We start from the raw sequence: 24,950 nt of genomic DNA on the forward strand, positions 1-24,950 counted from the left end.
ATGCACAGGCCGCGGTTAAAAATCGAAAACAAGGAGTTAGACTTTGAGTTTGAAATTGTCAACGTGCAGTTTAATGAACTGGGACGATATGCCTTGAGACTGACTGTCGAAAACCCGCTCCTGGAAGGCTCTGGGACTGGCGTGCGGCTGTGGGTGAACAATGGTGATGTGCTGTGCACAAACACGGGAACTACTGATATCATCGCGCAGACCAATCTCAACGAAATCTACCCCGTCCTCAAGAAGAAATTTGTTTTCAGGCTTCCTAAAGGTAAAATCATTTCATGACAAAAGTATTCCGGTTGATATATACGAATTTAACTTAAACCATAGAAAGTGCAGAATTTGAGCATTGAAGTAGAATTTTATTTGTGTTTACTGTGGGCCTGATTCTCAAATGTCTACAACATCTATAGCCCCTTTAACGTAGTAAAAAGTCCCAAGGCACTTTACAGGAGTGTTTTCAAATAGTATTTGACTCCATACAATCTCATTCTATGTGACACCGAGCCACATAAGGAGATATTAGGACAGGTGGCCAAAAGCTCGGTCAAAGAGTTGGGTTTTAAGGAGCGTCTTAAAGGAGGAGAGAGAGAGAGGCGGAGAGGTTTAGGGAGGGAATTCCTGAGCTTAGGGCCTCGGCAGTTGAAGGCACGGCCGCCAATGGCCGAGCGATGAAAATCGGGGATGCGCAAGAGGCCGGAATTGGAGGAGCGCAGAGATCTCGGAGGGTCGTAGGGCTGGAGGAGGTGACAGAGATAGGCAGGGGCGAGGCCATGGAGGGATTTGAAAACAAATGTAATATCTAGTGCAGAAGGTGCTGGAGAAAGCAGCAAATGAAAGCAATTTCACCTCTGAGACCTGAGGTTGAGTGCGGCCCAGACTGATTTGCTCCCTCTGGGTATGGTTTACTTTTGCCCTCTCTTACTTCCTTGGTCCTTCCTCTTTTTTTCTGGTTCTATATTGAAAAAAAGGATCCCACATGCCACTAGTTTTGGGCAGTCCCGTCCAGCCCTTAGTGAGTGTGAATCCACAGCACAAGAAGCCATGATTCAGACTTTGGTGGTAGTCTGACTCAGGATGATCAGACTGCTGACTGGTGCCAAAAAATGGTGCTGTTAGACAAAGCCCAGTGCCACCAAAACAACTTCAAATACCTCTCTATGAGGTCCCTCTAGGAGGCAGCTACCACCAGTAGATAATTGGCGATTGGTCCAAACTGATGCAGTCCCAACTTATCTTTTTTACATAATGGTGGCAAAATCTGTGCCAATAAACCATTCTGAATCCACTCCCTCCACCATCGGCACACCGTGGCTGCAGAGTGTCCTAAACACAGGATGCACTGCAGTAACTCGCCAAGGCTTCTTCAACAGCACCTCCCAAACCTACGATCTCCACCACCTGGAAGGACAAAGGCAGCAGGTGCATGGGGACAGCACCACCTCCAAGTTTTCCTCCAAGTCACACACCATCCAGACTTGGACATATATCGGCCGTTCCTTCATCGTTGCTGGGTCAAAATCCTGGAACTCCCGACTTATCAGCACTGAGGGAGTACCTTCACCACACGGACATCAGCGGTTCAAGAAAAAGGCCCGCCACCACCTTCTCAAGGCCAACTAGGGATGGGCAATAAATGCCAGCTTTGCCAATGATGCCCACATCCTGAATTAAATAAAACCTTACCGTGCCCTGTGCAAGGCTCCCAGTGGACTCCATACAATCTCATTCTATGGTGTGTGTACTGAAGATATAAATATGGGCAATTAGTCAGAGGGTCCCTGCCTGGCAATCCTGCGCAGCCCGCACCTGTGCATGCCGGATTTTGTCAGGACCAGGAGCAGATCCACCAGGGAGTCCTCCGACCAGTTAGGATGGCTGATGTTGGAAATCTGCAGAGAGTAGTGTCAAGGCACATCATTAAGGGGGCGTAGATGGAGCTTTATCCTTTATCTAACCTCCCCTGCAAGCGTTTGATGCTTCCCTCACCTTAACATCACATTGCCGTTTGTGGGATCTTGCTGTGCGCAAATCCAGCGAAAGAAGTAGAGAAGGGAAATTATTAGGTGGTGATGACCAGGCATTCACTGGGTGGCCAGACTTGTTCTCCATACTTGAGTTTGGGATTTCCCCATCGATAGCCATCTGAGGTAAACTTCCTCTCTGAGTTAGTGTTTAGAATGCTATGTGCAATTTTGGGCTCAAAACCTCTAACAAGACATCGAACAGGCTCCAGGGAAGGGTGATGTAGATGGTTCTCAAGTCCCAATCACCCATCACCCCCATGCTCGCTGACCTACATTGGCTCCCGGTCCGGGAACGCCTCAATTTTAAAATTCTCATCCTTGTTTTCAAATCCCTCCATGGCCTCACCTCTCCCATTCACTGTAAGCTCCTCCAGCCCTACAACGCTCCTTCAATTCTTGCCTCTTGCGCATCCCTGATTTTCTTCGCTCCACCATTGGCGGCTGTGCCTTCAGCTACCTAGGCCCTAAGCTCTGGAATTCCCTCCCTAAACCTCTCCGCCTCTCTACCTCTCTCTCCTCCTTTAAGACGCTCCTTAAAACCTACCTCTTTGACCAAGCTTTTAGACACCTGTTCTGATATCTCCTTATGTTGCTGGGTGTCAAATTTTGTTTGGTGACGCTCCTGTGAAGCGCCTTGGGATGTTTTACTATGTTAAAGGCGCTATATAAATGCAAGTTGTTGTTGTTAAATTAAGCTGATTGTCACAGAAGATTCAACAGAGATGTGATCTATCAGAGACATAGGACAGTTTTTTAAAACATTCAATCCCAGGATTGGGCATTTATTGCCCATCTCTCGTTGCCCCTTGAGAAGGTGGTGGTGAGCCGCCTTCTTGAACCACTGCAGTCCGTGTGGTGAAGGTTCTCCCACAGTGCTGTTAGTGGGAACTGATGAGATCTCGAAACCTTCCCTCCGTGGTTGACTGAAACCATTCTCCAAACGAGTTGAAACAGGTCATGGTTGTATCTTGGAGTTTGGTGCCATGGCCTCTCTGGCAGTAGTGAGAGCAGTCCTCCTGGTGCACCAATGCCCTTTGGAATTGAAGTCTCCATGCAGTTGACCAGTGGGATTTGAGACAGGGTGATTTGACCTATAGAAATTGCCTTCTGCAGGAAAGGCCAACTATATTCCTATTTAAAGACCCGTAAAAAACATTCAGACTCATAGCGGGGGTAATTCACCATCAGAATTACCCCCTTAGGGTAATGAATAGTCTGATTTTATGCTGACAGTATTGGCTCCTGCATTGAGCAACATGTTACAGCATAATTATCTCTGTTTACTATTCCTTCCTTATGTGGCTCAGTGGGTAGCACTCTTGCCTTGAAGTCAGAAGGTGTGGGTTCAAATCTCACTTCAGGGACATGAGGACAAAGTCTAAACTCACACTTCCAGTGCACTACTGAGGGAGCGCTGCACTGTCGGAGGTGCCGTCTTTCGGATGAGGCGTTAAACGCAGGCCCCCGTCTGCCCTCTCAGGTGGATGTAAAAGATCCCATGGCACTATTTCGAAGAATAGCAGGGGAGTTCTCCCCGGTGTCCTGGACAATATTTATCCCTTAACCAACATCGCCAAAAAAAAAGAGATTATCTCGTTGTTATCCCATTGTTGTTTGTGGGAGCTTGCTGTGCGTAAATTGGCTGCTGCGTTTCCTACATTACAACAGTACTTCATTGGCTGTGAAGCTTTTCGGGACAACCTGAGGTCGTGAAAGGTTGATAGAAATGCAAGTTTTTTTTTACAGGATACTGTCAAAATGATAAAAACCATGATGTACGGCTACGTATCGAAGCCTTTCGAATAACGGGCTCATCTATAAAGAGTGGAAAGAAGGCAGGAGAGGCATTTTTTGCCATCTACCCGCGCACAAACGCACCGAGAATAAATGTTTTCGCGAAGGAAAACGAGGACTTTTACTGCTACAGCAATATCATGGCACTGCTGCGTGCTCAGGACGATGTGCTCACCATGCATTGTGGGAGAATGGCTTATAGTGTCTCTTTCCACGAGGTGCGACTCCCGAACGATGTGCCACGGCACGATTCTACACCGCTGATTAACAAGGAGGGAGGTCACACTCATCCCGTTACCCCAAGCTCACCGTCAGTGCCAACACTGGACATGCCTCCATCTTCTACACCGTTACCACAGCAACGGACACCAACTCTGGCATCGCATTCACCCATCCCTCAGGTAGGGGCTGAATATACTGATGGGACTTTGTTTAAATTGGATGTGAGAGGAATTCCCCGATGGTCAACGGGGGGTGAATTGTCAAATTCCTGTTGTATGTTGTAAAATGGTATCAGTAAAAGTGACCATGAAGCTGTCGGATTGTTGTAAAAACCCAACTGGTTCACCAATGTCCTTTAGGGGAGGAAACCTGCTGTCCTTACCCAGTTCGGTTTAGGTGACAGCCGTGGCTCAGTGGGTAGCACTCTCATCTCTGAGTCAGAAGGTTGTGGGTTCAAACCCCACTCCAGAGACTTGAGCACATAATCCAGGCTGACACTTCCAGTGCAGCACTGAGGGAGTTCTGCACTGTCGGAGGTGCCGTATCTCAGATGAGATGTTAAACCCCGTCTGCCCTCTCAGGTGGATGTAGAAGATCCCATGGCACTATTCGAAGAAGAACAGGGAAGTTCTCCCTGATGTCCTGGCCATTATTTATCACTAAAACAGATTACCTGGTCATTATCTCATTGCTGTTTGCGGGATCTTGCTGTGCGCAAATTGACTGCGTGTTTCCTAAATTACAACAGTGACTACACTTCATTGGCTGTAAAGCGCTTTGGGCGTCCTGAGGTTGTGAAAGGCGCTATATAAATGCAAGTCTTTCCTTTCTATTATATGTGACTCCAATCCCACATCAATGTTTGACTCTTAGCAGCCCTCTGAAGTGGCCAAACAAGCCAGTCAGTCGTATCAAAACTTTACCAGCAGTTCGAGAATTAAAATCCATCTGTCATCCTCACGCTATCATAATATTTATTGGTCACAATCAAAAGACCTGGGCCAGACCTCGGCTTATGTAGGATTAGGTACTGTCTTATGCCCGTGTGTGATATAAACATATACCAGCAGAAGGTGTGCTGGTTCACTAAGGATAGGGAACGTGCCGTGTAATCCTGTTTGGGGTGGTGGGCAGTTGCAGAGATTTTGTGGCTTAGTTGGAAGCTAGAAAGCTCCTGAAAAACATGTAAATAAAGTTGTGTTCTGGAGATATCTGACCCGAGCACAGAAAAATTCAGGCCGACACTTCAATGGAGTGCTGAGGAAAAGACTCGCATTTATATAGCGCCTTTCATGACCTCAAGACGTCCCAAAGCCATTTGCAGTCAATGAAGTACTTTTGAAGTGTGGTAACTGTTGTAGGAAGCAATATAGGAAACACGGCAGCCAATTTGCGCACAGCAAGATCTCACAAACAACAATGAGATAATCACCAGATAATCTGTTTTTAGTAATGTTGGTTGAGGGATAAATATTGGCCAGTGCACCGGGGAAGAGCTCCCCTGCATTTCTTCGAATAGTGCCATGGGGACTTTTACGCCCACCCGAGAGGGCAGACCGGGGCCTCGGTTTAATGTCTCATCTGAAAGACGGCACCTCCGACAGTGCAGCACTCCCTCAATACTGCACTGGGAGTGTCAGCTTGGTCCTACGACCCAGGATTGCTCAACTTGCTGCTGTCGCTAAAGGCTGTCGGCCATTCAGCCAATCGTCAATCCGAGCTGTTGGATGTCCCTACTAGGCTGACTTTGCTGCTGCCGCCTGCTTCTCCCGTGGGCTTTTAGTGTTTACGGTTTTGTTTTCGCCCCCCCCCCCTAGCCTCAACTGCAGAATGAACCCGTGGAAGAAACCAATCCGGCTCCATCACCACATCCTCCTGAAGAAAGTCTACCTCCTAGTCCGGAGGAGGACCACCAGCGGTTGCCTAGCGATGCCAGCTTCCATCTTTCATCACCTGAGCACACGCCTGTGCGGACCCCTGAACCACTTCCCCACACACGTGTGAGTATCATGGCTTAGACGGAGCTTTTTGTAAAGCAGGAAACAGATTTAAGAATGTTAAGTACAGGGAATGGGGTCATGCAGTAGGGTTAGCACCCTGACCTTTCACCAATGTCTTGTCCAGAATTGGACAAAAGTCCCCTCCTGTTTCTGAGAGCCCCAATGGTTTTTAATTGGGCTGTGGAGGCCTAAACTAGTAAAGATTTTTGTGATCCAATCCCTCCATGGCCTCGCCCCTGCCTATCTCTGTAACCTCCTCCAGCCCTAAAACCCCCTGAGAACTCTGCGTTCCTCCAGTTCTGGCCTCTTGCGCATCCCTGAATTCTTTCCCCCCACCATTGGCGGCCGTGCCTTCAGCCGTCTAGGCCCTAAGCTCTCAAATTCCTTCCCTAAACCTCTCCACCTTTACGTCAACCCCTTACGACCTACCTCTTCGACCAAACTTTTGGTCACTTGTCCTAATATCTCCTTATGTGGCTCCGTGTCTGATTCCGCTCCTGTGAAGCGTCTCGCGGACTTTTTAACTACGTTAAAGGCACTTTATAAATGCAAGTTGTTGTTGTAGTCCTCCGTAGTACAAATCTGTCAATAATTCATCGTTAATTAGCACTGAATTGACAGCCTCACTCATATAGGGCCAGAAAGAGGCAAGAAATGAAAATTGCCATAATGCTGCAGTAGGGGGGGTGGAGTTGAGGTAAAGACACGTGTTGGGAGGGAAAGGGGGGGGGAGAAGATTTAAAGTTAGCAAAAATATGAAGGTGTTTCTATCTAAAAAACCAGGTGCATGATTTTGCTTCACCTGGTGCAGAGCAGAAATGTACCTGCATTGCTGGAGCCGAGCAAGTGAAGCTTTAATTTGCCACTCTGTGCCATGGGGGACCTGGAAGTGATTGACACTGATGCTGAGTGAAAAAACGTGCAAAGTGTTCGATTTCCTCAGTGCTGACATTCCTCATCACAATGAACAAAGAATCATCCCTTCTCTCTCCCCTTCCTTCTCATTCTCTCTCTGTCAAGGCGCACACACAGTTTTTGGTAAACACTGTTCCCTGAATAACATTTGCTTGACCTGTATTCCCTTGAGTGCAGGAAATTGAGGGGTAATTAAGATCGAGGTGTTTAAAATGTTGAGAGGATTTGGTAGGGTGGACATGGAGAAATTATTTCCTCCGGTGGGGGAATCAAGAACCAGGGAGCACAATCTTAAAATTAGAGCTTGGCCGTTCAGGAGCGAAATCAGGAATCGTTTTTTTCCACACAAAGGGTAGTGGAAATCTGGAACTCTCTCCCCAAAAGGCAGTGGATGTTGGGGGACAATTGGAACTTTCAAGACTGAAATTGATGGGTAAGAGCATCAAAGGATATGGAGCAAAGGCAGGAAAATGGAGTTGACGTGCAGATCCGCCATGATCTAATTGAATGGCCTCCTCCTGTTCCCACTTGACATTTGGGATAATTTTGGGGAAGGAAAACCTTCTCGACCCTGACAGATTATTGAAGGTTTCTGAAGTAGAGCCGTGCTTTTCGTGTGTAAAAAGATCGCAAGAAAACAGCTTTGCAGCAGAACATAGCGAGCCATTCAATATGGCGATGTATTTTCTTTAGAAACAGCGCACAGCAACGTGAGAAACACTGACAGGAGATAAAAGCTATCAAAGCTAGGGCAAAATAACAAGGAGAAGCATCGGAGAATGTGCCATCAAAAATTCTGTTTTAAAAATGATGCTGACCGCCCCCCCCACAAAACAGCTCTCTGATAAGGTGTTGGAGGCTTCATTGTTATTCTACGAGCCTTCTCCCAGAAGAGCAGATCTGTCGGACTAGGCTCACCATTAAGGCACTTTGAAGGTGCTCAAAATACTCGGAGCTTTGTGCACTGTTCCTGTGAAGGATATTTGAGGTGAAGTCACCTGGGAGATGAGACGAGCCACGTGAAGCAATAGGAATTCCAGCTTTGCAGTCTCAGCTCACCGAGCAGGCGTACTAAAACTACCGTAGGTTTTAATCCGAAGGCAACGTTTCCCAGCGCATGGTCCGTCTCGCAGATTTGTCTGACGTGATGCTTTACCAACGCTTGTGGCTAGGGCAAGTGATTCATTGCCACTCAATATTTCGACACAAGACCGTGCTACACAGAGTGAGCGTAGGATCCCATGGGATTCGCCTTGGGATGTCCCACTGAGTCTGCCACTTAAACCTTCCGAGGTACAGATTTCACCCACCATTTGTGAGGTTCCACCACCGCCTTAGCACAGAAATCACCTGTTTTGGGGGGAAAAAAAAGTTGGGGTGGGTTTCAGTATTGTTTTCAGCTTTTTTTTTTAATGTTTCCATCTCAGAAACGAAAGGGAAGAAGTTTTCCTGAGTATTTCTGATCTATCAACAGTGGGAGTCTAAGGGAGCCTGAAAAAGATTTGTGCCAGTTGGAAGGCAGTGTGCAATTTGACCACGGCCCCTAACTACGCTGCCCGCTTTGATTCTGAAGCTCTTCTGAATTTCCAACTGCTGTAACTTGGAGCGGTTCAGTTACAGTCCTCAATATTTTTGGACCAGTTGTTGCTTCTTCCCTCCCTGTTCCCAACACACCCATTCGAGTCTTGCTTTGGCTCTGTTTCGAAAGCTTTCCTGATCTGAAAAAACGTATTTGCACAGTGAGATAGTGTCGCAGGAATCGATAAAGGCAACTTTCGAGGCAGGTGGGTGCCATGGTTGACCTGGAAGTGTTTGATGCTGACACTGGGGCAAAGGGAGGAAAGTGCCCAATTTCCTCATTTGTGATATTCCTCCTCACAATGAACACACAGTCCTCACTTGTCTTCCCCTCCCGTTCCCCAGCCCTTGCGTGCGCACACATGCAGAGGCCTGGACTAATAATCCGGAGTCATGAGTTCAAATCCCGCCACGGCAGCTGGGGAATTTAAATTCAATTAATTAAATAAAAAATCTGGAATTAAATACTAGTATCAGTAATGGTGGCCATGAAACTACCAGATTGTCGTAAAAACCCATCTGGTTCACTAATGTCCTTTAGGGAAGGAAACCTGCCGTCCTTACCCGGTCTGGCCTATATGTGACTCCAGACCCACAGCAATGTGGTTGATTTTTAATTGCTCTCTGAAATGATGTGGAGATGCCGGTGATGGACTGGGGTTGACAAATGTAAAGAATCTTACAACACCAGGTTATAGTCCAACAGTTTTATTTGAAAATCACTGCTCTCTGAAATGGCCTAGCAAGCCACTCAGTTGTAAAATCTCGCTACGAAAAGTCATAATAAGAATAAAACCGGACGGACCACCCGGCATTGGACCACTAGGCACCGGACATGACAAAGGCAAACCAAGCCCAGTCGACCCTGCAAAGTCCTCCTCACTAACATCTGGGGGACTTGTGCCTTCATCGTCACTGGGTCAAAATCCTGGAACTCCCTTCCTAACAGCACTGTGGGAGAACCTTCACCATACAGACTGCAGCGGTTCAAGAAGGCGGCTCACCACCACCTTCTCGAGGGCAATTAGGGATGGGCAATAAATGCCGGCCTCGCCAGCGACGCCCACATCCCATGAATGAATAAAAAAAATGCGCATGCATGCACACACGCGCACTCACACTTACATGTATTCTGTGGTTGATAGCTAACACTATCCTGATTCAAAAACGTATTCACAACAGCGAAATCGTCTTTATTGTCACAGGATAACCTAAAGGGAACTCTTGCGGATTGTGATTGACTTGAGGAACAGCTGACATCATTAACATCTGGTCCACATGTGCTGCTTGTAGCAGACGTTGACGGGAAAGCTGCAGTCGGGGAAAACCACTGCCACAAGTAGCATTTCTGTTTTGTCAGTGCTGCTGGCACTGGGTGGGCTCTGGTGCCAACAGATGGGGCAATGGCATGGGAGGTGCGAAGGAATGAGAACGGAGGGAGAGCAGGAAATAAGGAGTTAAGTCGAGTGACTCACCTCCTGACTCCCCAAAGCCTTTCCACCATCTACAAGGCACAAGTCAGGAGTGTGATGGAATACTCTCCACTTGCTTGGATGAGTGCAGCTCCAACAACACTCCAGAAGCTCGACACCATCCAAAACAAAGCAGCCCGTTTGATTGGCACCCCATCCACTACCCTAAACATTCACTCCCTTCACCACCGGTGCACAGTGGCTGCAGTGTGTACCATCCACAGGATGCACTGCAGCAACTCGCCAAGGCTTCTTCGACAGCACCTCCCAAACCCGCGACCTCTACCACCAAGCAGGACAAGGGCAGCAGGCACATGGGAACAACACCACCTGCACGTTCCCCTCCAAGTCACACACCATCCCGACTTGGAAATATATCGTCGTTCCTTCATCGTCGCTGCGTCAAAATCCTGGAACTCCCTCCCTAACAGCACTGTGGGAGAACCGTCACCACACGGACTGCAGCGGTTCAAGAAGGCGGCTCACCACCACCTTCTCAAGGGCAATTAGGGATGGGCAATAAAATGCCGGCCTCGCCAGCGACGCCCACATCCCATGAATGAATAAATAAAAAAGTTAGAAATAGAAAGAAATAAGGAGAGAAGTCAGAAAGAGGGAGAGCTTGAAATAAGAAGAGAGAGAAGTAATAAATAGAAAGAGGGAGACGTCAGAAATAGGAAGAGCGAGAGCAGGAAATTCGTTTGGAAAGTTCCAAAAGGGCAAATAAAACAATTTGATTAAAATTGTGAAATCTGAACCTTCAGAGACTGAGAATTTTTGGCTGATGAATGTAGTTATAAATGAGGGGATTTCTGAGAAATTTCAGTTCAAGGGTTGTAAACAACAGAAGACACTCTATGCCTGGTGACAAGGCAGTGATTGTGACACTTTACTCACTAACGAGTAGATTATCTAATTAAATTGCTGCAAAAAAGAGACCACTGAATTGGCTACATTTTATGACCTATAACTTCAGGTCAGCTTGTTCCTTTACATTTCCAGCCAAGAGCACATGCACTAATAGTCAAGTAGTACATTAGGTAATTGAAAATAAACTTAAACTGGTGCTGTTTTAAAAATAAAAAGTAGCTACGAGTGAGTTACAGGTTTATATGTGGAGAGACTGGAGAGCCTGGGGTTGTTCTCCTGGAGAGCAGAGAAGGTTTAATAGAGATTTAATTGAGGTGTTCAAAATTCATGAATGGTTTTGATTGAGTAAATAAGGAGAAATTGTTTCCAGTGGCAGAAGGGTCAGTAACCAAAGGACACAGATTTAAGGTAATTGGCAAAAGAACCAGAGGAGAGATGAGGAAACATTTTTTTATGCAGCGAGTTGTTATAATCTGGAATGCACTGCCTGAAAGGGCGATGGAAGCAGATTCAATAGTAACTTTCAAAAGGGAATTGGATAAGGTTTTGATTAACTGTCCTAATATCTCCTTATGCGGCTCAGTGTCACATTTTGTTTGATAATGCTTGTGAAGTGCCTTGGGACATTTTGCTACGTTAAAGTCGCTATATAAATGCAAGGGTATTAAGGGTTATGGAACCAAGGCAGAAAAACAGAGTTAAGATACAGATCAGCCATCGTCTAATTGAATGGCAGATCAGGCTCGAGGGGCTGAATGGCCTACTCCTGCTCCTCAGTTCCTAAGTTGGCAGGTAACTCTACTCTGCCTGTCATTCTATCACATTGCGCAACTGCCTGAGTTGATTCTGATATCGAATTACCTGTAACTCATTCCCAGCTATTGATTGATTTATATGTATAAAAAAAGCACAGACTTAATTCTTTTTCATCCAGGACAAAGCAGTCCTCTAGATCGGCAGCCCATCCACCACCTGCACGTTCCCCTCCAAGTCACACACCATCCCGACTTGGAAATATATCGTCGTTCCTTCATCGTCGCTGGGTCAAAATCCTGGAGCTCCCTACCTAACAGCACTGTGGGAGAACCTTCACCACACGGACTGCAGAGGTTCAAGAAGATGGCCCACCACCACCTTCTCAAGGGGCAACTAGGCATGGGCAATAAATGTCGGCCTTGCCAGCGACGCCCATATCTCAAGAACGAATAAAAAAAATTAAATACTAACACACTTGCCATTCGTGGAATGTCCACTAGTGGCTGCACAGAGCTGGTGATGTGATGGAAGGGGCTGAAATGTCAAACGGTGAAGCTGTATGTTTTTCAAATTTGCCCACAGGATGCGGGCGAGGCTGGCAAGGCTGAATTTAATGCCCATGTTACGTCACACATTCACCGGGCTCTTTTGGCACAGCTGGAGATCGCTAACGACAGTATAACTGTGGGCTGCTCCACAGCTTTGTACCTCCCTCCTCCCATCTACTTTATTATTCTGTGTTTATTATGTGTGTGTAAGAAGGTTCCATCAGCAGCGATTTAGTGCTGCATTATGTTCCATTGTGCCTTGGAATCCTCGGGGAAGCGAGCAAGGAAATAGGAACGGTGAATTATTAATTAATTAGAGCAGATATTTTTAGAAGCTTCATAAATGGTGAGACACAGACCTGAGAATTGGGGTGTAACAAATGTTGTCTCGATGTTGAGAAAGGGAGTGAGAGATGAAATAGGGCAAATTAGCATCAGTAAGTGGGGGAAATTATTGAGCATCTTATGTGGTGCTGTCAATGTTCATCGAACCAACACCGGGCCCATAGTGAAGAGGCAGCATGGGTTTTAGAAGGCAGTGATTGATCCTTCAGATATGGATTGGAATTCAGTGAGGGATCGGCTACGTTAGTGGCGGTGTTCAGCCGTGGCTCAGTGAGCAGCACCCTCGCCTCTGAGTCAGAAGGTTGTGGGTTCAAGTCCCGCTCCAGAGACTTGAGCACGAGAGCTAGACTGACACTCCCAGTGCGGAACCGAGGGAGCGCTGCACTGTCGGAGGGTGCCGTCTTTCGGATGAGACGTTAAACCGAGGCCGCGTCTGCCCTCTCTGGTAGATGTAAAAAGATCCCATGGTCGTATTTGAAGAAGGGCAGGGGAGTTCTCCCCGGTGTCCTGGGGTCAATATTTATCCCTCAACCAACATCACTGAAACAGATTACCTGGTTATTATCACATTGCGGTATGTGGGATCTTACTGTGCGCAAATTCGCTGCTGTATTTTCTACATTACAACAGTGACTACACATCCAAAAGTACTTTATTGGTTGTAAAGCACTTTGGGATGTCCTGAGGTTGTGAAAGGCGCTATATAAATGCAAGCCTTTCTTTCTTAGTATGCTTTTCTCAGACACTATTTTATCATGCAAATGGCCTGATGTTTTGAACCCTGCGTCTTTCACCTTCTGATGCACTGAATTAGTACAGTCCTGGCCTAACAATTAACGCTGATCACCGTGAATTGCTTACTCGAATTCACATAGGATTCCCACTACATCTTCTGCTGAATTCGAAAGCTGAAAATGCTGAACGGCAGACCCATTTTACACAGTCTACAATCGAATGAACGGACGTGAAGGTGGCTGAATACAGTGACACCTCTATTCCTGGCCAGAATGGAGATACTTGGTTAATTCCCCCATCAATCACGCCGAGAGACCGCACCACCGTTTGTGAATGGGATTGATTTTATGCACATAATTTGTATTCCGTAACTATCCTCCAGTCACTGCATTTTGCTGGAGAAATCACCCCGCTTTTATCGGGAGAAGTTGCTGTAGTTTCGGTCATGAGTTCTGCTTGCTCTAGTTCGTAGAGACTCTTTTTAAATAGACCCTGTGGACTGTTTGCTGTAGTGCGCTGTTTAAACAGACTCTGATTGCTGTAAAATAGACGGTTTGCTGCGAGTCCTGCCGTAAGTCCTGCCCCGCCTCCAGTGTCAATAGACACTCTGAATGAATGAAGATAGAGACGTGGGCTATACCCCAAAAGCAGCTAGACAAAGTACATACAACTAGAATAATTATTTGAAAGAGTCTGTTGTTCTCCCAGCTCCTGGCAAATTCTTGAAATGACACAGTTCCCTTGTTGTCACCTACTTACCAAGCTCGATACACCTGATCATATATCAGCACTGCCTGAGTGCTGAAAGATTCTTGTGTTTTATACCTTCTAAGTCCTTTGAGATTAAAAACAGTCTCTTTAATGATTCTTTGTAGCTGTCAACTTTTAAGGTAACAAATCGTACACAATTGACACATAGCCTTGGTCATCCCAAGAAATCACAAAACACTGAGCTGGCAGTGGCTCCAAAGTGCATATTGACTCATTACGCCAGTTATAAGCCACATTTCTGTCTGGGAAAGCTGCTGGGCAGAACACACAATATCGGCTTTTTAAACACACCATAGCCATCAAAGAGAATCTTTACCGTAACAAGTTCTTGATCAAAAAATTCTGTGCACGTACGTTAGACAAATCAATCTCAGCCACCCATTTCAGGTCTCAAAAAGGTAGATGGGGCTCAATATTAAAATTAAATTGCCGGGTGCATTGGGGGCGGGTCGGGTGGGGGCTGCGAAAATGGCAAAAATCCCCAGAGGGTTCAGAAGCCAGCTCCAACCCCCCAACTTCCGAGTATCCCACAGACGCGCGGGCGTTCCCGAATCCGGAGGCCTCGCCGGCAATTAAAGCCAGCGGGACGATAGTTAAAGAATCAAATGTACCTCTTTGAGGTACTTAAGGTACTTTACTTCTGACATATTCGGTAGTTAAAACGATTTTAAAGTTACCTGGGCGGCTTTCCCACGGCTTCCGATTCATGCCTGGTGGAAGGGCCGGATCAGGCAAAAATAAACTAAATAAATTAAATAAAAAACCATTGCACAAAGTTCAAACACAAAATAAACCTGCCTTTCCACCCTGCTCCGATGTCCGATGTCCCTCTCTGATCTCCCCCTCTTCCCCCCGCCGATGTCCTCCCGATCTTCCCTTCTCTCCCCCTCCCCCGCCGATCTTCCCTTCTCTCCCCCTCCCCCGCCGATCTTCCCTTCTCTCCCCCTCCCCCGCCGATCTTCCCTTCTCTCCCCCTCCCCCGCCGATCTTCCCTTCTCCCTCCCCCCCGCCGATCTTCCCTTCTCTCCCCCTCCCCCGCCGATCTTCCCTTCTCTCCCCCTCCCCCGCCGATCGTCCCTTCTCTCCCCCCCCGCCGATCTTCCCTTCTCTCCCCCCGCCGATCTTCCCTTCTCTCCCCTCCCCCGATCTTCCCTTCTCTCCCCTCCCCCGATCTTCCCTTCTCTCCCCCTCCCCCGATCTTCCCTTCTCTCCCCCTCCCCCGATCTTCCCTTCTCTCCCCCTCCCCCGATCTTCCCTTCTCTCCCCCCCCGCCGATCTTCCCTTCTCTCCCCCCCCGATCTTCCCTTCTCTCTCCCCCCCCCGCCGATCTTCCCTTCTCTCCCCCTCCCCCGATCTTCCCTTCTCTCCCCCTCCCCCGATCTTCCCTTCTCTTCCCCCCCGCCGATCTTCCCTTCTCTCCCCCTCCCCCGATCTTCCCTTCTCTCCCCCCCCGCCGATCTTCCCTTCTCTCCCCCCCCGATCTTCCCTTCTCTCTCCCCCCCCGCCGATCTTCCCTTCTCTCCCCCTCCCCCGATCTTCCCTTCTCTCCCCCTCCCCCGATCTTCCCTTCTCTCCCCCCCCCCCCGCCGATCTTCCCTTCTCTCCTTTCCCGCCGATCTTCCCTTCTCTCCCCCTCCCCCGATCTTCCCTTCTCTCCCCCCCCGATCTTCCCTTCTCTCCCCCCCCGCCGATCTTCCCTTCTCTCCCCCTCCCCCGATCTTCCCTTCTCTCCCCCTCCCCCGATCTTTCCTTCTCTCCCCCTCCCCCGATCTTCCCTTCTCTCCCCCCCCCCCCGCCGATCTTCACTTCTCTCCCTTCCCGCCGATCTTCCCTTCTCTTCCCCCCCGCCGATCTTCCCTTCTCTCCCCCTCCCCCCATCTTCCCTTCTCTCCCCCTCCCCCGATCTTCCCTTCTCTTCCCCCCCGCCGATCTTCCCTTCTCTTCCCCCCCGCCGATCTTCCCTTCTCTCCCCCTCCCCCGATCTTCCCTTCTCTCCCCCCCCGTCGATCTTCCCTTCTCTCCCCCTCCCCCGATCTTCCCTTCTCTCCCCCTCCCCCGATCTTCCCTTCTCTCCCCCTCCCCCGATCTTCCCTTCTCTTCCCTCCCCTGATCTTCCCTTCTCTCCCCCTCCCCCTGATCTTCCCTTCTCTCCCCCTCCCCCGATCTTCCCTTCTCTCCCCCTCCCCCGATCTTCCCTTCTCCCCCCCGATCTTCCCTTCTCTCCCCTCCCCCGATCTTCCCTTCTCTCCCCCTCCCCCGATCTTCCCTTCTCTCCCCCTCCCCGATCTTCCCTTCTCTCCCCCTCCCCCGATCTTCCCTTCTCTCCCCTCCCCTGATCTTCCCTTCTCTCCCCCTCCCCCGATCTTCCCTTCTCTCCCCCTCCCCTGATCTTCCCTTCTCTCCCCCTCCCCCGATCTTCCCTTCTCCCCCCCCGATCTTCCCTTCTCTCCCCTCCCCCGATCTTCCCTTCTCTCCCCCTCCCCCGATCTTCCCTTCTCTCCCCCTCCCCGATCTTCCCTTCTCTCCCCCTCCCCCGATCTTCCCTTCTCTCCCCCTCCCCCGATCTTCCCTTCTCTCCCCCTCCCCCGATCTTCCCTTCTCTCCCCCTCCCCCGATCTTCCCTTCTCTCTCCCTTCCCGCCAATCTTCCCTTCTCTCCTCCCTACTGATCTTCAATTACATTGCGATCGCGTCGGAAAAGGTAAATTTTTTCATTATTCGGATTTGCTACGGGTACCTTCACCCCGCCCCCCCCCCCACCCCGCTGCCAACCCGCCCCCCCCCCGCTGCCAACCCGCCCCCCCCGCTGCCAACCCGCCCCCCCGCTGCCAACCCGTCACCATTTCAAGATTGAGCCCATAGAATCCATCTTCGAACTGGGTCAGGCTAATCTACTAGAATTTTTGGAAAGCATTCAATAAGATTATTCATGCGACACTTTAAGGAAAGTAAGGTTTTGGGCACGGTGGTGTAGTGGTTAGATTGCTGGACTAATATCCAGAGAACGTGAGTTCAAATCCCACCGTGGCAGTTTGAGAATTGGAATTTAGTTGAAAAAAATATCTGGAAATAAAAAGCTGGGTGTCAGCAAAAGTGACCATGAAGCTGTCGGATTGTCGTAAAAACCCCAACTGGTTCACTAATGTCCTTTTAGGGAAGGAAACCTGCCGTCCTTACCCGGTCTGGGCCTATACGTGACTCCAGTCCCCACAGCAGCATGGCTGACTCCTAACTGCCCTCTGAAGTGGCCGAGCAAGGCAATCGGTTGTATCAAATCTGTTACTCAGCGGTTCAAGAAGAAGGCCCAACCCCACCTTCTCAAGGGCAACTAGGGATGGGCGATAAATGCCGGCCTTGCCAGCGACGCCCACATCCCGAGAATGAATAAAACAAAGAGATTCATTTGGGTTGAAATCGTGCTGTGTGATTAATAACAAAACGTGTTCCTGTATTTGTGTAAACTTCCTTTCTGCATCATTTTCCCAACGGGTTTATTTTAAATGAGCCAACGCCGCCTTTAAAACAGCACACAAAGGGAATTCGAAACAAATACATGTTTGTCACAGAGTGTGTTCTCAGTCCATTTGAATTAATGGCAAATTAGCGTCTGGATTTGAAAACTGGCTGGACGGCGGTGTCCTAAAGATGAATAATTCCTGGCTCCTGACCCCTGGTCTAATGTAAGTGTGTGGACATTGGCTGATGGCTTGGCTGTGATGCCCCTCATGGTCGAATAGGCTGATGAAGTATCGGAGGGCAGGCAGCGCCTGTGGAACTGGGCTCCAGAAAGTCAGGGAGGAGGAAAGAAAAACAGAATAGATTGGGAAGGCGCATCCTTTGCTGCCTCTCTTTAAGAAGTATATTCATCGGAGAGGTGACGACACACTCGGCTTCTGTAAGTCTGTTCAATGCTTTTCTCTTTTCAATTAAAAATTGTGGCCTTGAAATGTTTTCCACAGAGAAGATATTCTGTAAACCTCTGCCAAAGATGAGAGTGCTTGATAGTCACTGAAGTAGTTCAATCACGCCTAATTTACTAGCTAAATTGTAATCAATGAACCTTGAGACAGTCACTTACAAAATAATTGGATTTATGGGTTGGATTATGTTTTTTATCTATGTGTTCGGATTCTTTTTCCTAATGCAAAAGCTGAACCAGGACTGTTGTACTTAAGAAAAATTATTATTCATTCCTGGGATATGGGCGTTGCTATCAAGGCCGGCATTTATGGCCCATCTCTAGTTGTCCTTGGAATCAAGAGTGTGGATGTGGACAGTGCTCGTACCTCTCACCTGTCCTGGTTTAATCGGACATTCCAATTTTTGCAGGTGAACCTCGATTCTGTCCCACAGTCCTGAGTGCAGAGCGGCATTCCCAAATTTTAAAATGTTCCCGCCAGCCTGTTGGTCACGGACCTGTTTTTGGAGGTACGGGAGTTGGGAGCAAGGGCACATCTGAAATCAGCTCAAATTAGCTTCCTCCTGCTTCCCATTGGGATCAGCACCTCGTTGTATTTTGATGGTAAAAAGAAAGAAAGACTTGCATTTATGTGGCGCCTTTCAGGACGTCCCAAAGCGCTTTACAGCCAATGAAGTGTAGTCACTGGAAACCAATTTGCGCATAGCAAGATCCCACAAACGCCAATGAGATAATCACCAGATAATCTGCTTTTAGGTTGAGGGATGAATATTGGCCCAAGACACCAGGGAGAACTCCCCTGCTCCCAGAGTGTTCATAGAAAAGGCCTCTATCTGAAACATTGGGGGGTTATGTTAGCCTAACCTGCCTGGCGGGTAACTGGTGGGATAGGATCAGACACCTGTATTACACTCCCAACGCAGTATTTTTGGGAAATACTGGTTATCTTAAGAATTTCGAGATAAACCTTTTCAAAGGCCGTCAGACAAACATTCCGCATGTAAGTGGGTTTTAATGGTTAAACGCCTCCCACCTGTGATTGATGCCGGATGAACGGCTTATTCAACCACCCTGTATGAGACATTCAGGTGTCAGCCGTCGCTCAGTGGGTAGCCCTGAGTCAGAAGTTTGTGGGTTCAATCCCCACTCTGGAGACTTGAGCACAAAATCTAGGCTGACACTCTGTACTGAGGGAGTGCTGCACTGTCGGAGGAGACATTAAACCGAGGCCCCGTCTGTCCTCGCAGGTAGATGTAAAAATGCCCACAGCCACTATTTTGAAGCGCAGGGAAGTTCTCCCCGGTGTACTGGCCAATATTTATCCCTTGACTAATACCTAAAACAAAAACCCAGATTATCTGGTCATTTATCTCATTGCTGTTTGTGGGATCTTGCTGTGCGCAAATTGGCTGCCGCGTTTTCTACATTTCAACAGTGACTACACTTCAAAGAGTACTTCGTTGGCTGTAAAACACTTTGGGACGTCCTGAGGTCGTGAAAGTCGCTATATAAATGCAATGTTCTTTCCTTTGAATTCATCACAGTGCGTGCAGGGAGTACAGGCTAAGGAAGGTGTGAACAACTGGACCAATTGTTGAAGATGCCAGGTTAATGCCAGTGTACAGTACCAGCTGTAACGAGGAATGGAAGAAAACCTCACATTTATATACAGCGTTTTATCACATCTCAAAGTGCTTCACTCACCATGAATTACTTTGAAATGCAGTGACTGTGGTTTTGTAAGTAAACATGTAATATCCCCTCTATATTGTAAATACACCAATTTTAACTGACTGTATATCATTGCTTCTGTCGGCTGCGCAAACAGTGAGAGCTACGTTTTATTCTGCGCAATGGCGATTAGAAAATAGAAAACCATGAACGTTGGAAATAAAATACAAAAAACGGACAACAGGTAGAGGGTAAGGGTAGGTTAACACGTCGGGCAGGGAGTTCGCCAGGAACTGTAGCAGGATGAACACATCACAGGATCGACGAGGAGAAATCGGGACATGTTCACGGACAAACGGAAGGAGGGAAGGGGAGAACAACAGGTAGAAATCAAGAATTCCAACCTCTCCGCTGTCTTAAAGGCAAAAACCAGAAAACGCTGGACTCGCTGTTTGGAGATTTACAACAACAAACAACTTGCATTTATATAGCGCCTTTAACGTAGTAAAATGTCCCAAGGGGCTTCACAGGAGCGACCGAGCCACATAATAAGATATTAGGACAGTTTGTCCAAAAGCTTGGTCAAAGAGGTAGGTTTTAAAGAGTGACTTAAAGGAGGAGAGAGAGGTAGCCAGGCGGAGTGTTTAGGGAGGGAATTCCAGAGCTTAGGGCCTAGGCAGCTGAAGGCACGGCCGCCAATGGTGGAGCGATGAAAATAGGGGATGTGCAAGAGGCCAGAATGGTGCCAAGGGATGAGGGACTTCAGTTATGTGGAGAGACCGGAGAAGCTGGGATTGTTCTCTTTAGAGCACTGAAGGTTAATGGGAGATTTAATCGAGGTGTTCAAAATTATGAGGGGGTTTTGATAGAGTAAATAAGGACAAATTGTTTCACTGGCAGGTGGGTCGGTAACCAGAGGACCAGAGATAATTGGTAAAAGAACCAGAGGGCAGATGAGGAGAATTTTTTTTTAATGCAACGAGTCATTATGATCTGGAATGTGCTGCCTGGATGGTGGATGCACACTTGAAAAGGAAAAAATTTGCATGGCTATGGGGAAAGAGCAGGGGGAGTGGGACTAATTGGATAGCTCTTTCAAACAGGCAGCCCAGGAACAATGGGCTGAATGGCCTCCTTGGTGCTGTATGATTCTATGATTATAAGATTCACTCAGCGTCTGTGGAGAGAGGAAGGTAGGATTAATGACCTTTCATCAGAACCCATATGAACTTAGAGGTTTTTAAATATAATATATCTTTCAACAAAGGAGATAGAAAATTTAGACAGTTATACTAGAGTAATATAGTGCTGCTGTTACCTGCAAGGGAAGTTCAAAGCTATAAACTCAGGGTTCAAAGGTTGTTTATAAATCATAATGCGTCATTCTCTTGGTTTTTACGACCTTGTTCAAAACACCTTTTAACGCTTCCCATTATCTCTAATTATCTCCTATAATTAAGCCTTGTGACAGCTGAAATGTTAAAAGGTTGTTTCGTTTTACACTCAGCAAAGGCACCAAAACAGTACTTAGCTGCTGCAGCTATGGAAACAATGAGCGGGAGAGTGCTTGGTGTAAATTGTAGTTGCAGTATATTGTAGATGCTGTATGTAGCTGCAGTATATTGTAGTTGCTGTATGGAGACCAAAGCAAGAGGAAGAGTAAAATAGTTTGAGAGAAAAAAATTCAATGCATGGTGCGGAACTGAGCCATTTAAACTGGGACCAGAAAGAAAGATCTTGCATTTATATAGTGCCCTCCATTGCCTCAGGATGTCCCCTCTCGCTTTACAGACAATGACGTACTCTTGAGGTGTAGTTACTGTAGGGAAACGCAACAGCCAATTTGCACACAGCAAGCTCCCACCAACAGCAACGTGATAATGGCCAGATAATCTGTTTTTAGGGGTTGCCCTCCTTTGAAATAGTGGCCATGGGATCTTTTTACGTCCACCTGAGAGGGCAGATGGGGCCTCGATTTTAACGTCTCCCTGTTTCTGTTACTGCCACGTTTCCTTCATTGCAACAATGCCTACACTTCTGGGCTGCAAAGTGCTTTGGGGAATCCTAAGGTCGTGAAAGGCAATATATAAATGCAGATTCTTGCTTTTTTTCTTTCAATATGTGTGGGGGTGATGTCACAGATAATAGCTTATGGAATTCAATTCATAGCAGCTGATCTGATCAACACAGTTACTAGTCCATCATAACTTATCGAACCTACTTACGTCAATCGGAACGAATTTCATTGATCATTTGCAATCTCTCACCCTCCCTCCGTGTCTCCCGAATGCATTCCCTGCCAGCTCCAGGTGCAGTTCTCCTGATGAGGGCTGTGGTCTGGGCCTTGCCCTCCCAGCGAAAGCAGTCGATGATGAAGTGAAGGTTCTGTCAATATAATGGCCCAGATTTTGCGGGAGCGGGGCATCTCGGGCGAGCCTGGCTCGTTAGACATTTTTCCCTCACCCTTCGGCTCAAAAACGTTTTGCCCTGTAACTTGCTGGAAGTGGGAGCTGATAACAGCACAGTGAGGGCAACGGGGCACTGGGACTTTGGTGAACGACGGGACCGACAGTCCATCTCCTTAACCGATTGACATTTAAGGATTGAGAAAGAAGCAGACGAACAACGGAGAAGAAACTAGGGTGCGTTAAGAGTCAAATCAGGTACAGAAAGAGAACTAGAGGGCAAGACAGGTTGGATTAAGAGAGAGAGAGAGTGGGGGGAGAAAAGAGGCAGGAAGGAAAAAATTAAAACATTGGGGCTCGCGAAATAACAGTGAGCTCAATGGCGTTATTAGTGGCGAATTGGAGGAGTGAAACGTGGGAATCCAGAACTTGCTTCTACTGGTTCACTGGTGATATGACAGCCTCGAATTAAAGGGATACCGCACGCTGCAATCAGTGAAATCATTGAAAAAATGTAAACTTGCTCATCTACCCAGCTGGAAAGTAACTAATTACGCCACCAAACGGGTACACTTAAAAATACAGGTCTAAACTAAGTTTTAATGACTAAAAATTAACTTTTAAAAAGGTGGAGCCTCATTACTCCTTATTTTAGTAGTTGTTGGTCATTAAAATTTTTTTTTAAAAATTAAGAAATTAAAAAAAAACTTTTCCCTCTGTCTCTTTTATTAAATTCAATTATTTCTTACCGTCTCTTTCTTTCGCTGTCTATAACTTTTTACATTGATTTTATTGTTGTGCCTTTCACTTCCTGGTTGCCAAGCCTCCAGAAAGAGTTGACGCAGCGGGTCAAAAATGCTGCGATCTGATTGGTCGAGGGGAGAGATCGCTCCTCCCTCTCCTCCCAGGGTCCTAGCTTCACCGGAACTGACGCTGGGATCTTCTCTGCTTCCTATTCGAGGAGGTGCCTGAAGAAGAGACCGCGGTAACGGTGCTCGCCGGTCCGTAGATTTAGACTGTTGGTTCGCTGCTCCGAGCGATTTCTGCGACTGGTGGCTATTCGCAACTCATGGTGTATCCCTGCCTCGCCAAAAGTTGCTGGGTGATTTCCCCCTTGAAAGCGGCGTTTTTTTTTTGCTGCAAAATCCGGGCCAATACATCTTTGAGAAATTCTCTTTGTTTTTTCACCTTCTGCGTTCCCAAGAGTGCCGACTCTCACTTAGGGTAGAACTGCATCGTAGGGTATCTCATGCAAGTGGTGGATGAGAACAGAAATAAACTGTGTCGAGTAGCAGGAAATGGTAACTTCTTGGTTTCTGTGGTCCCACCATTGCGAGGGCCCCAGTCGAGGCTCAGCACCACCTTATAGGGAGTGGAGGGAGGAATTGGAGAGGAGCTCACCTTGAGATACTCTTCCATTCATTGGTTGCTTTGGTACATAAGACATAGGAGCAGGAGTAGGCCATGCGGCCCCTCGAACCTGCTTCGCCATTCAATAAGATCATGGCTGATCTTCCACCTTAACTCCACTTTCCCGCCCTATCCCCATATCCCTTGATTCCCTTGGTGTCCAAAAATCCATCGATCTCAGTCTTGAATATACTCAACGACTGAGCATCCTCTGGGGTAAAGAATTCCAAAGGTTCACAACCCTCTGAGTGAAGAAATTTTCCCTCATCTCGGTCGTAATCGGCCGACCTCTTATCTTGAGACTATGACCCCTAGAGCTAGGGTCTCCAGCCAGGGGAAACAGCCTCTCAGCATCTACCCTGAAAAGCCTTCTAAGAATTTGGTACGTTTAAATGAGATCACCTCTCATTCTTCTAAACTCCAGAGAGTATAGGTCCATTCTACTCAGTGCCCAGAAGGAAATTGGAGGCCGAGTGCTTGGGGTATGAAAGCAGGAATAATAAGAGGAAAATATCAAAATGTTGAGGGGTTTTGATAAATAGGGAGAAACTATTTCTCTGCAGTGCAGGCTGTGAGACTGGGAGATCCAAAACCCAATACAGCTGGCAGGAGAGTGTAATTAAAGAAAGAAAGAACTTTCATTTATATAGCGCCTTTCATGACCACAGGAGGTCCCAAAGCATTTCACAGCCAATGAAGTACTTTTGAAGTGTAGTCACTGTTGTAATATAGGCAACGCAGCAGCCAATTTGCGCACAGCAAGATCCCACACACAGCAATGTGGTAATGACCGGATAATCTGTTTTTTTAGTGATGTTGGTGGAGGGATAAATATTGGCCAAGACACCGGGGAGAACTCCCCTGCTCTTCTTCAAAACGGTGCCGTGGGATCTTTTACGTCCACCTGAGAGGGCAGACGGGGCCCTCGGTTTGACATCTCATCCGAAAGACGGCACCTCCGACAGTGCAGCACTCCCTTAATACCGCACTAAACACTACATGATGTGCTCAAGTCTCTGGAGTGGGACTCGAACTCACAACCTCGTGTGATGCACTTTATTTATGAATGAGCTCGGAGGGTCAGTGATCTATTGGAAACAAGCTGAGGAGTGCACAGCTGTCGGGTTGGGACCGAGGGGTGCTATTAGTGGAGAAGAACACTGATGCTCTCGGGTCTGTGTGGAGATAAACGAGGCCTCAGTTGTTTTGTTTTCCCCGTTGGATGCGTCTGATTTAATTCCTAATTACTGTTTACTCTAAAAGGCAGCAATCACAGGCTGTTTCGGCAATGCAGCCTGTTAGCCACGGCTGCAGAGGAAGGAAAGGTCGATGTACGAACTGCTTCAGAGCAAACTGTGACGGGAGCAGGGCAGGCTGCTCAAATCGCAGCCGCAGAGGTCAGTGGAAGAAAATAAGACACGTATTCAGGGGGTAACGACAGGGAATTCAGCAGCAGCCCCTCAGGGGTTTAGCGAAAGGGGGAAAACGGCAGGAACTAAGGTGTGAGGTA

At 47.7% G+C, this 24,950-nt stretch overlaps 1 protein-coding gene across 1 annotated transcript in view; it reads left to right on the plus strand.

Moving 5' to 3' along the window:
- The window catches only part of ccdc33 (coiled-coil domain containing 33), a 220,256-nt gene continuing 195,306 nt past the window's right edge, over positions 1–24,950 (plus strand). Inside the window, exons 1-3 of the mRNA XM_067973542.1 lie at positions 1–271; positions 3,777–4,225; positions 5,876–6,046. Coding sequence (XP_067829643.1) covers positions 1–271; positions 3,777–4,225; positions 5,876–6,046 — 891 coding nt within the window. The remainder of the gene's footprint in view (positions 272–3,776; positions 4,226–5,875; positions 6,047–24,950) is intronic.

Source organism: Heptranchias perlo, chromosome 38, assembly GCF_035084215.1.
Source record: "Heptranchias perlo isolate sHepPer1 chromosome 38, sHepPer1.hap1, whole genome shotgun sequence".
Classification (NCBI taxonomy): Eukaryota; Metazoa; Chordata; class Chondrichthyes; order Hexanchiformes; family Hexanchidae; genus Heptranchias; species Heptranchias perlo.